We start from the raw sequence: 13,661 nt of genomic DNA, 5'->3' as shown, positions 1-13,661 counted from the left end.
TCCATTCTCTTTTCCAAATACGTCTATAGTGTAATTCTCTCAGTTTATTTGTATACCTTAGGAATTTATATGTATTGGTTATCATTTGACCTTTGTACCTCTCCTGCTCTCATTCTTAATACATCATACTTTTTCTTTTGATTTTATGACTAACGAAAACTACTGATTGCTCCATTTCTTTTTTATCCGACACACCTTCAGTTTCTTTTGATTCGTCCATATATTTCAATGTTTTCAGAGCTTTTTGCTGCACTAGTCCTATCTCCTCTTTTACGCCAGTGATAATCAAGTTGTTTTATTTTGCTAGGTTTTCTTATTGTTGAATAAGTTTTGGCATATTGACATTTTTCTTCTCCAGCAATTGTTTAAAAAATTGAGAGATCCTTCCTTAAACTCACAAACTCAATTGTATTTCTGTTAGAATTACTCTCCCGACTTGTAAGAGAGATTTGTATGTAGTTTGTAGTGTTTTACTCACTCTAATTGGATAAAACCACCTTTTACATACCCCACATCCGATATTACGTCGGGATGTTTTCACCAGAGATCCTGCATTTCAATTTTCCAATTTTAATAGAGTAAGACAGACAAACTCAGAAGAAAATTTCTCAACACTTTTCACTATACGACTGCACTTTACGAATCACACACGGTCATCGGCAAAAAATTATACAAGAATAGCCGTGAACATATCGTTTATAAGGAATTTAAAAAGCAAAGATCACGCCATGATCCCTGTGGGATGCTGTAGCTGATATTTTTTTTATTTGTCGGATTACAGTACTGCTAAACTTAAATGGCTCCATCTATATCTAAATCTAAAGCCTTAGAAACATCCGTGTAAATACTACCAAATATTTAAAGAGTTCTTCTTTGGCTTGATAAGTACTTAAAAATTGGCGTAATAAAAATGTTTATGTAATATTCTGGAAATGGAATGCACAATAAATGGTAAGAGGAAAAAACGTTTTTTACAAACAAGTAATCATTTAAATACACGAAACTGTATGCAGCAAATATCATAATTATTTTCTTCCTTGTATATTATAAATAATATGATTGTTAGCTAGGCCATGGCAATGAAAATAGCTATATATTATAAGTTCTAAATTCTCACCGGTTATTATTGTTTTCTTGAAAAATTCTAATATTATTCATACTTTTAGATTTAAAAGTAAAAATGTCAGCACTCATTTGCGAAACCGGACACGTTTGTCGCCGTGGTATGGGTTTTGGCTCTTCATCTTCTACCCTGAGAAGTTCTATTGGCTGATCTTCTAAAGTGTTACAACCTGAACATTTACAGTACTCACATCCGTCTGGATCATATCTAAAAATAAAATATGTTTACAAAATTTACCGTTAAATTAGTTTTAAGTTTTAGGATGTTAGCTTCACTTACCTTTTTTGTAAGGGTTGTTGCCTGTACATACACGTAATCCAGTTATCTAAGAACCAAGAGTTGGCAACCACCCGTTTACCTCCTCCCGCTATTTTTTGTAAAGCCCTTCTCATAAATCCGTAACATGTCTCATTTGGAGAGGAAAGGGTTGAACTATTTGAAGAGCTTTTTCCGCAAGAGTCTATTGAACGATGATGTTTATGTTGAGCAGCTCTTGATTTCCTTTTAAATGTATTTCTAAATCTGCAAAGATATGGACAAATAAATTAAACGTTAAGTATTTAAAATTATGTTTATGAATAATATATTCTAGAACAAATGTAGAATAGGCATAATTTTACACAAGTAAAGAATTTGGAATTCTACTATAAATATCAGATTAGTTTGTCTTATTTTTTTAGAAAGAAAGATATTAAAATATGATTTAATTTTGGGGCTAAGTGTTTTATTTTATTATAAATGAAACAACAAAGTAATAAATAAAAATAGGGAAACACTAAAGAAATTTGCGAAATAATTAGCGGATCTGATTATGTAGGATGACACCAACTGCTCAGAAATCAAGTAAAGAGGCATTACCCGATGGATTAAATATATAAATAAAATATGGAACACAAATTCGTAAAGGTTATTGCATTGGAACTTAAAGTACAGCTTACAGGGAAGCTAATGAATTATGATTTTAGAATTAATAACTTAAAATCCTAATATTTTCTTTAAACCAATAAATCGTAAACCTTTGATCAATAAACACCATCTTTAATGTGCGATAAAGATTATTACTTAAGACTGATGCTTATTATTCCTGTAATATAAGGCAAAGGTAGATACATTGCAGATTTAAGGAGAAAAATGTTGGAATTAGGAAAGTCAACTTTAATATCTAAAAAGCCACACCAGTTGATATGTCAAAAATCTGTGTCTACTAAAAAATATGTTGAAATTCACTTTGCAAAGAGAAAATATATAGCAGGGGTGAGCTATATACCTTATAGTAAAAGGTAGATACAGTGGGATATACTCAGCTCTATAATGACTTCTAATTTTTCCTTTAATAGAGTAAAAATCAGAAATTTTACTTTAGTGCTTTATAATATAATGAAATCCATCTGGCCAAACAGTTAATCTCCACTTTATTTAAATTTCAATCTATATGGTTTTGGTAAGGACTTTTGTCTTGGCATAAGTTGCAGAACCTTATGTTGACACAATATTTCAGAATTTTTGTGTATCTAGGGCAAATATTTTTAAACCGAGATACAATTTAAACCTTGAATTTTGATTTTTATCCTACAAATAAATATTACTTTACTACAAAAGACTAAGTACTATAACAACAAAACCTACTGACAAAGAGCAGGGAGATAGAGCTACTAGAGCTGATACATTTTTAGAGCGAAGTGTATTGATAAATTGTCAAGTAGATTTTTTTTACTAATGCTAAGAATTACATTTAGCACTTTAACTTGCATCATATTTTACAAATAAATATTGAAGCCTTTTTTTCAAGCATATGAATATTATTTTTTTAAATTTGAATATAAGAATATTTAAATTTATTAAATATCATATATAAATAGTTACCTGAAAGTTTTACTAGGATCACTATCAGTTATATTAATAGGGTGGTTCTTTGTACCAGCTGGCAAGTTTTTAGCAGTCATGGTTTCATTACATTCATGTGCCGTTGGTTTTCTCCAAGGAACTAAGACATCTTGTGATTCAAATTTTCTTAAATTAAATTATGTTTTAATGAATATATATGTGTTTGAATTACCTTAAACATATTGGGTTATTTTATATTTTTTAAGGAACATTTATTTTTTAAATAAAGAAACTTACCTATGATCTTGCTCCATAGCCCATACAGTAATAATCATCCTACCCCCAACTCTCAATACCCGTGCCATTTCTCTAAGGGCGCTAACTCTTCTATCAGTCGTTGCGAAATGGTGTACTACTGATAATGATAACAGAGTATCAAAACAGTTATCTTTAAATGGCAGTGCCAAATTGTCTAATTTAATTACCTAAAAACAAGAGACAAGGTATTTAAAAAGTTATAATAAAAGTATATAATAAAAGAACTTCTTTTATTATGCTTAACTGCTATCTGACCTGCTATGTGTACAAAAGCTTTCAACAATATGATTTTTTTTAAATTTATATATCTGTTTCTAATATAAATAATACTGGTAACTTTGGATATCTTTCATTCGTAATAAGATCAATAATGATGTAATGAAAAATTAAGATAAAATTTAAATTTTTAAATTATAGAATATTAAAACGAGATTGTAGAGAAGTTTGACTTGCTATAGCGGTTAACAAAAAGACTTTTTAATGTAGACAAAACATATCTTCTGCATAGAAGTGGTTAAAAATAGAATTTTATTAGACTCCTATAATTTCCGATTTTAAAATATGCAGGGCGATTCAAAATTGAGTGCAAAGATATCAAGGGCATATTTACCAGCCAAAAATAAGAATTTTTTTTTATATATAACATATGACCTAACTTGCTTCGTTTTCTAGATACAGAGTATAAAATCGGTTTTTTATCAATTATTCAAAATCCGTTCAGCCGATTGAAATAAAATTTGGTAGGCTTATTTGTCATCATAATGCCCCTCGTTTGGTGGAAATAAAATACATTTATTAATTTCAGTGGCGTTTCAGGGGGCTTGATACTTATAGGTAAAATTATGGTACGCCACTATTTTTCTGACAATTTAATTTTTTTTAGATTAATCGGTCAATAATGTAACTTCCTTACTTCTTGAGCCTTACTCGTATCTAGCTTTGTTTCCAGGAAAAAAAATCAAAATCTATGCCTGGTCCTATTAAAACAAGTAATAAATTCGCATCGATTATTGAAATTCATTAAATTTATTTTCAAAATTTAACTTAGCCTAAGTAACAGATACATACAAAAGCAGATTTTCATAACAAAAAAAAAATTCTTATTAAAAAACTTTCACACTCTGTATCTAGAAAACGAAACAGGTTAGGACATACGTTTTTATGAAAAGATTTTTTTATTTTTGGCTGGTAAATATGCGCTTGAAATCTTTGCACTCAATTTTGAATCTTCCTGACTTTTTCCTACTCCTCTGCTACTAAAAGTTGGACCAAATTTGAATGTAGATTAATGCATTAGTATTTCAGCACCCAAGAAAGGAATTTGTCAGGCGTATATAATAAATTTCACAATGAATACTTACTTCGTTTTGATTTTGCCTAGCTAAGTCACTCAGTCTAATTGATTTCTCCCCTCCTATTGTAAAAATTGACATATTAACTTTTAAGTATTTTCCATGGCCGCAACCTAAAATAAATCAAATATATTAGATCCTAAAATAAAATAAAATATATTACCATATATTTTTTTAAATATATTCATAGAAAAATGTTTTGGTTTTAACAAAATAATTCCTTAATAGTAAAAAAAAATTAATTTATTTTAATTATTTTTAACATATCCACAAGATATTTAACTTTTTATGGAAACAATAGTATTTTTAGATTTATATTATGTAATCTATCTAATTTTTTGTTAATTTTTTGTTAAATGAGGGTTATTCAAAATACGATAAAAGGAAGGTTATGTTTTTTCTCAACACAACACATTCTATATAAATCTAAAATTTCAAAATTATACTTGTACAACAGCACGAAAGCAGCTTCTATCTCCAAGTTAAAAGCATGTTTTAAAATATAAAGCCTCTTTCTATGAGTATTAAGAATACTTCGGCACATCTGATAAAATAAATCATATCTTATAACCATACATCAGAGGAAAGTTTTTCTATAAGGTTATTTTACCATTCAAGGTGACTTTAGAGTTGAGTCACTTATTCTAATGGCATATAGAAAAGTAGAAGCAGTATGGACGTCATAGTTGAAAATTTTGAAATAAAAATCAAGGATATTAAACTGACATTCGATATTAAGCTTGTTTGTTAAGCAGGCTTTTAGAACTTTTAAGAAGCAAAACTTCTGCAAAATAATTATTAAAATTCTAAAAAAACAAAATTTATTTTAGATCTGATAAAGTCTAATATAAGGCAAAACAGTTATAGTTCATAACTTACCTACGTCACATACTAAGGCACCAGGTTCAAGTTTCTCCATAAACTGCTGTACTTTGGGCCAAGGCTTGCTACGCGGATTATCATAGTACTGCTCATAAACATCGTGTACGTATGTCTGTTCAAGGGCTAAGCTGCGAGACCCTCGCTCATTTGCAGCCATATCCGATGCTAGACTGCTATCGAAGAATTCTTTTCCTTTAAAACTAAATGAAAAAGTAAATAAATGAAAAGCAATGCTGACTTCAGAAAAAATAAATTTTATTTTAATAAAATATTATTATCAGATGATATTACCAACCTTTACAGTACTATTATACCCTTATTTGTTTGACTTAAAATAAACATCTATTTCAATAAAAATTTAAAAAATTACTGTCCGGAAGAGGGATGCTAAATTATTTATGCACTATTAAATTTAAGAAAAACATCTAATAATATATTGCTTTATAGAATGATTTGCGGCACTTACGTTATTATATTTTTTACATTTTTCAATATTCGTCTATTTATTTAACTAATTTTCAGGAAAAAACTGGAATAATATATTATGACAGATTTTATTCGATAAATGTCGTATATCTATTTTTTTGAATACCACATATAGAGACCAAGAATAGGAATAGAAAAGAGATCAAGAATATACCCACCTCAAAACTCATTTCATTGTAATTGATTAAATTGCTGTGAACTAATGACTATTTTTATATTTTGTGCTCTTCGGAAATATAAATATTATGACTTTCAATTACTTTATTTAGTAAGTGTCGTTCGCATTCGTTTTTTTTTTAATACCTGCAAAATTTGAATGCCTTCTTGCAGTGAAACCGCGAATCTGATGTTTTTTAAGGCTTTTATTACTACTTATTCATTGAGAATACTTTCTCGTTATTATTCTTAAGACGATGATTTACTGTAGAAATGTTCGAATGATTCCAGAGAGAAACAGTGCGATTTAGGCAAAATCCTGTACTAATAAAGAGGTTTATTGCTCGTTTATGGTCTTTTTTATCCCGTTTATCCCTTAGGTGAAGAAAATAGCTTTAGGAGTAGAATTTTAAATTTCGCACATGTTATAGACCTAACTTCTTATACGAGTTTGTTTATCAATATATGTTTGTTTTAGTTACTCAAACCTGTACAATGTTTATTTAAATACTTTGCCTTATCGGCTCTAGATACCTCATTATGTGTTGTAAAAGATGACTATTAGATGGCAGAGATAGTTATTCCAAAACGATTGAAGAACTGATTACGGAATACAGCTACTTTTTTATTTCCTATATTACAATAAATATATTTTGTGATATAGAGTTACAGTACAGTGATGTATTACAGTACAGTACAGTACAGTACAGTGATATAGAGTCGTACAAAATTACTGTTACTGTACTTTCATATCTACCCACAGTATTATCTTATTTGGTCTTCGAATTTTTGAAATTTAATTTTTTTTTTTGTAAATAAGTTAGACCATTAGTCTTAATAGTCGCAATAATTTATACGCAAATTATTATGAAAAAAGTTTCCTTTAAAAAACGCAATTTTTTTAACTTTTTTTTAATATTAAGCGTACAGTCAAAAAAAGTGTTTCTAGTTTATAAAATTTGTTTACTCAAGAATCCACTAAAGAAATGGTTTTAAGAAGTTTGGTAATGATTCTAACGTAAGAACGAGATAAAACAAGAGAAAAAGAACGCAGTTTTGTGTTTTTAGTTACATTTTCCAATTCAGCCGTGGTCGGTTTAATAACCTTCAATGGATATAAATGTTTTTTTGCTATAATATTTAGTATTCAAAGAAAACAACATATGTATAGTATTTCAATTTGAAAACGTGCCAACCTTGACTTATTTCTAAATAAATAAACAGACGTGTAGATCCAGGCGTGGTAAAACGAGCCTTTGAAATCTTAAATGGACATGAGGCCTATTTTATTCCCTTTTAAAATCACCATGTATTTGATCTCTTTTGTAACGTGCAGTGGTATACACTTTTAAAAGAAGCAGATGCCTTTTTAATGAAGATGCTTTATTCGCTTAAAAATTAGAGGTACCAAAGCTGATTACTTATACTAGTTGTTGGTGTTTTCCTATGTTTTGTTTCTTCCTTGCGTTTTCTGATTTCCTCGCCCTGAAAAACCCAAAAAGTCAAAACACTTGTTGGTAAGTACTACCATTGTTTCTTCTGCTTTACGTCTTGCGGAGTATCCTGACAAACTTATCCTAATATTATTCTCATAGTAAAGTGTAGAAGAGAGTATGATAAGAACAGTATTATCCTTATTATTATCATGAGTATAAGCCCATCCCAACCTGAAGGTGCATTGGACTCTATTAGAGACTTTTTTTCCACCTCTACTGACTGAAGGTGAAATTTATTAACGATTTTTTTCTGTAGGGCTATTTGAAAGAGTTGGTGTATCATGATGGAGCAATAAATACTCCAGAACATGGAGCAATAAATAGTTCATTTAACTTAATAAGGATTTTCTTTAAATAGCTTTCGAGAATATAAAGTAATTTTCTTATTATGCAACTTTTATGTAAATGATTTTTGGTATATATTAACTTCTTTTGTTGAGTTCTACAAGGTGTTAAAATAAATGACTTAACTTTAAAAACATCCTGTAAATTTAGAATAGATAATGTTTCATAAGAGAAATTGGAGAACTAATAAAAAGCTTTAGCAAAAGAAGCATACGATTTGTGCTCCCAAAAGAGTCGCATCAATATCGATTATTCAATTTTTGTAAGCTTTGCAAAAATACAAGTTAAAATTTATTAATGAAATATTATTCTTCTATTTAATTTGTTTAACTACATGGTTTGGTACATTAAATATTTCTAGTTAACTTCATTAAAAATTAAAAAATTCTACAAAACCAAAATAACAAAACATTTTTAAACATAAAATATTGCTTTCGATAAAACGTGATAAAATTCACGTCACAGCAAGTTGTTAACGAATAAACTTATATAAGGAGTTAATTTTTGTAAAGGGCCTCTTATATCAGACTAACTATTTTTCATTTCTACTTTATGCAATAGTCGAACAATTCATTATATAATTTGCTAGCATAACAGTTTTTGTTCAAATCATATGTAGACAAAAATAACTTATTACCGCTTCCATAGTTAAACTTGCCATAACATTCATCAAGGTTGGACAATAATGGAAACACGAAATTAGGCCTAGAAAATAAAATACCTATGTATAATTAATGATTTTTATGCGTCTAATATATTGTTAAAACAGTTAACCTATACGGTTCTCTATGAAACATAATGATATAAAACATATAATGTCTAAAAGCTTAAAATAGGACAGAATATGGATTAAAGAGGCCATCGGCGTAAGTTTGTGAATGAATTCGACAAGAAAGAAAAAGTGAAACAGATGAAAGAGGGAGAGGATATGCGATCAATAGAGCACACTGTGCCAAGACTCAATAATTCGGGTCATTATGTTGATGCGACTTTCAAATTATTTTCGTATTGTTTTAGTATATTTAAAATATATTTACTTATAATTTAGTTTTATTGTCCAATAAATTTGATTTATAATAATGGCTCAAAATTTTGACCATTAGCATTTCTGGGACCCAATGGCAATTTTACAGAGGTGGGATTCAAATCATAAAAGGGAAAGTTTTCTTCGTTCAGATATCGACGTTTTGACTGTTCATAAAATCGTTCTTTTATACCCACAACATAAATGGAGTTGATTTTTCATTAGAAAAATGATACGATCTGATATATAGATAACAACCCACATAACAACATTTTTGCTAAATAAGAAACGATCTTAAAAATAACTCTTTTGAACAATCGTCCCTTCTTATTGGATTCCATCTTATCAGTAATGATATGCCTGTTTTAATATAGTTTATCGAACTTTAATATCTACCACTGTATTTGACGTGAACTGATAGTAAGGCAATCAATGCAAGCAGCTTGATAAAGTATATTCGTGACTTCTTTAAGCAAGCTTAGATAATTAAAAATGGTCAATATCCGGAAAATTCCTGTTAGATGTTATGCGTATATTTATTAAAGGAAAGCCTGCTGATACTTCCCAAATCAATACACTTTAAATATCTTTTTGTGACATGAGCTGATTCTGATAAATATTTAATTTGCCGCATTTCCGCGTGAAATTGTTAGAAACTTCATTAAATTTGCAGATAGATTCTAATATAAGTATAAACTGAGGAAATAGTTATGAGCAATTTAGGTACTACAATTCCACCTCTACTAACTAAAGTTTGACCAAGTTAATTACATGTAATGAAGATTAAGAAGCGAGAGAGGATTGGCAAGAATATACGACACAACTCAACAACAACTGACGAAGACATCTGATCGGTCCCGAATTGTATTGCAAGGAGTGTTCACTACTCAAAAATACATTTTCCCTTTCAACGCAAGTAGATAAACGGTAACTCATTATTTTTCTCCCTTAACTGAAGGCTTGGCTTTTGATTTTTTCTTGCTGTTATGTTAATGCATCGGTATCTCGGCATCCAAAAACGAAATTTGCCAGCCGTGTATATTCTTACTATCAAAAGTTTCATTAGTGTCTAATATATTTATAGTAGATAATAATTTATATATTTTTAAATAGATTTTTAAGGTTAAACTAAAGACGTTATAAAGATTATCTGAGATAAATGTCAAAAGGACAGAGAGACAGAAAGTTTGTACGACGTAGATCGTTGTTTGGATCAACGTATTTTAGATCATATCTATGTCCAAAAAACGACCTTAAAATTATGTTATTTTACTGGCATTGGTGCCATTTTGTATTATTTGATTACATAAATCCTCTATCGTTTGATGAGTTTTTCTGTTATCTTGGCCCAAACTTTAGGAGCAAGAAACTTTAACGAAATGTCCCAAAGAAAAAAGTAATTCAAATCTAATTTCTCGATTAGTTTAGTTTTTTTCCTTAGGTTGTATCCAAAAATGACAATATCCGAAGCTATTTAATGTTTTTTCCTTATCTTCAGCAAATTAATTTTTAATCCTATTTTTTCTTAAGCTGTAATTAATTAGGTCATAGTTTGTTATTCCTACGATATTATCAGTTAATCGCAGATGTATTTTTTTTTTTTTGATGTTTATGCTACTGTTTGACTAGTCTTGTGAGTTAAATTCTCCAAGATAAGCGCGAAGACATTATTACATCACATTGTAGGTCTGTACTTTTTCGTAGGTTTATTATCATTGCTGCATTTTTATATAGATTATATGTTAGCTATTTATGGCGAAAAGCTGTTCTGCAGTTATTTATAGTATTAGGAACCGCCTAGAACCCATAGCTATAGGTTGTCTTCTCATAGTCGATAAAGGTAAAAAACATGCTTAGAATATATTTATTTGAGTTTTCTGAGATACGCAGATGCACTATATTCTTTTCGAAATCTAGCCTACTCATATTTAGACGTTCTATTTTCTAGCACTTATTTTTGACCTGAAATAGTAATTAGTGATACTCTCTTTGAACAGTTTTTTAAACTTGAAGTAGCTATATGATACCATAATTTTTGATGTGGGTTTAGTCTTCTTTTAAATATCAGTATGCTTTCGTTACAGTTTCTAGGAATTTTGGAATAAAGAACTTTTTTATAGTTGGCTATAGAGCCTGGTAAGGTCCCATATACCAGAACTACTTGCTTAAGAACCACGCCAATGTCTTCTATGCTGAAGAATTCGATGTGCTAATATGCAGACAGAAAAACTAAATTATGGACGCTGTAATACAGATGTATCAATCTGTTTGAATAACAGAGCCGTCATTAAGGTGGAAAAAGTGACCTTCAAGTTTATATGGAAGTGTATAGAGGTTCTACAGAAACTAGTAAAGAAAGGTTCGAAGATTCAGCTTGATACATACCAGTTAATGTTGGTAATGAGTTATAGTAGTAATAGTGGAGAGGACAGAGTTTGGTGGGTGGGCTTAAAAGTCCCTTCGTATTCTCCTATAAAATGATATTCAGTTTCCTCCGCCACGCCTCAACAAGGGCACAGCGAATTAGGCACCACTCCTGAGATATGCCGAAGTCGATTGAGTCTACCATAACATGTTAGGACTTCAGTCAGATCTGCTGTCAACCATCACTGCCGGGATACAAACCACGCTATCCTAGCTTTAGTTGCCTTTGATAGAAGCTCTTCGGCATGTCGGGAACCGCTATTCCTACTTCAATTTTCTCAAGTCTTTTCCCACGTCCAGCTGTCTAGGGTATGAAAAATGTATGTATGTAATATTACTTATTCCAAGGTAGGGCTCGGATCGAATCGGTGGAAAAGTGACGATCATAGCGAACTCCGCTTATTGCTCTTTGCTCCACTGTATCTCAGTATCCCAGAACCCTACACAAGTCCGACTGTTTTTCTGGGTTTTGAGTTCTTGGATCGCTTAGATGGCCGTTAAGGCAGCTTGGCGGTCGGATTTTTATTAGTCTCATTTTCGCTTAAAAGACAAGACTATCTTTTAAGCAAGAACGCTTGTCCTCGATCGGTGTTACTACAATATACTCCAGCTCGTGACAGCCCTGTCGATTCTTGAACCATCTGTGTATCGAGCCTTTGTATTACGTCATTCTTCCCTGCTTGCTATGTCAAACTTAAAGGAACCTCCTAGCCGTACAGTGTGTAAAGGAATTATTAATAATATTAGGCAAATTCTTTAAATGCAAAGTAGGTTACATTTTATTTATTATAAACATTAATAGTTGGTTGTAATAATTAGTCGACCTAGTATAGCAGCTTTTTGCAAAATAAGCTATATCGCAGTTCGTGTCTAATTAGGTAACTGTGACGCTGTTCAATTGCTTTTGATTGGAAATATTTTTCAATTCATTCAATAAACAGTTTTAGATGGGGAATCTTCTTTGTTTTACTTGCCCTTAGTACCCGGCTATTACATGGCGACCCTTGGCCAGTCGAATCATGGAGAAATAATAAGTTTTGTTGAAGAAAAAGATTATTTTGGGCCCGATTAAAAGTAAAGTGTTTCTTTTTTTACTCATTTTTCCAAATATATTGCAATGTACTGGCGATAAGCAAATCAGCAAAATGGGGCAAAGCAAATCCACTCACCAAGATTTGACAGAAAATGGGGTAGTCGATTCAAACTTTGTAGTGCAGGAGCAAAAATACAACATTACAAAGGACGTTAAAGCAATTTTGTACATAATAGTTATTTTGCTTATTGTGATGGTGATCATAAAGTCCTTTCAAATGTACAAGAAGCATATTAGGAAGCAGATAACTCGTGAGCTTGCTGTTTCTATGATTAACTTGGCCCTGTTAAGAAGAGATGCTGCCGCTTCAAACCCTATTATTAACCCTTAACCAGCCCATTGACAAACGACACGAGTTAGCCGCAATTTTTAGTGACAAATGTTTAGTGAAAATGACTTTCAGGAATGACCGAAATTACTAGCGTCTAAACTAGTGCGCGTTAATCGAATGCAGCTATAGTAGTGCGGGTATACGAATGCAATTTTATTGGACAACCAAGGATAATCTACTGAGTAAGTCTTAATTTTCAATTTTATTTTTATTCCTATTTTTATAATTCTAGACGGGTGTGTCTAGTGATGCTTTATGTTTTTTTTAAGTAAAAAAGGGAATGCTATTTTATGCTTGTGAATTTTATATATTTTTTTAATTGACAATATTATCCATCTAAGCATAATATGATGATGATGACCCGGCTATTATAAGTGTCTTCTAGCTTTGCCTTGAGGGGCAGCAGAATTGGCATTTCTTTCTCTACCAATTTGATGATGGATATATGCCCTGCAACGGCCATACCGCTTTCCTCTAAATCCACAGTGTGAGTTCCGGCAAACTCAGGAGGATGTTCAGCGCTGCACCTTATGTGATGCTGATAACGAGAAACTTGACTTATAGTCGGTATTGCGAATTATGTAGTTGTCACATCACTAAAGAGCCTGCTTGATAGAAAGATAGTCGGAACTACCTGGCATAAAACAGAGCCCAACTTGCGAGCCCAGCACTTGACAATTATTGCGCTTAAAGAGATGACTTAAATTTGGTTAGTTTTGGGTCTTTTAACCGAACACTGGCACTTAAGACTCACGCATCCAAGTCTCAAATAACTGGGCAATACTTACAGTGTACCCAGCGACATAA

The 13,661-nt window shown here is 31.0% G+C and overlaps 1 protein-coding gene across 1 annotated transcript in view; it reads right to left on the bottom strand.

Moving 5' to 3' along the window:
* The window catches only part of LOC126741067 (uncharacterized), a 29,392-nt gene that overhangs the window by 13,935 nt on the left and 1,796 nt on the right, over window positions 1-13,661 (bottom strand). Inside the window, exons 2-7 of the mRNA XM_050447371.1 lie at window positions 5,497-5,691; window positions 4,627-4,730; window positions 3,245-3,432; window positions 2,987-3,133; window positions 1,403-1,645; window positions 1,118-1,330 (exon numbers count right to left, since the gene is read on the bottom strand). Of these exons, the coding sequence (XP_050303328.1) occupies window positions 1,118-1,330; window positions 1,403-1,645; window positions 2,987-3,133; window positions 3,245-3,432; window positions 4,627-4,730; window positions 5,497-5,656 (1,055 nt within the window). The 5' untranslated portion in view covers window positions 5,657-5,691. The remainder of the gene's footprint in view (window positions 1-1,117; window positions 1,331-1,402; window positions 1,646-2,986; window positions 3,134-3,244; window positions 3,433-4,626; window positions 4,731-5,496; window positions 5,692-13,661) is intronic.

This window comes from Anthonomus grandis, chromosome 10, assembly GCF_022605725.1.
Source record: "Anthonomus grandis grandis chromosome 10, icAntGran1.3, whole genome shotgun sequence".
In the NCBI taxonomy this organism is placed as follows: Eukaryota; Metazoa; Arthropoda; class Insecta; order Coleoptera; family Curculionidae; genus Anthonomus; species Anthonomus grandis.
The sequence above is the reverse complement of the archived record's forward strand: the minus strand, read 5'-3'. Positions and strand labels throughout refer to the sequence as shown.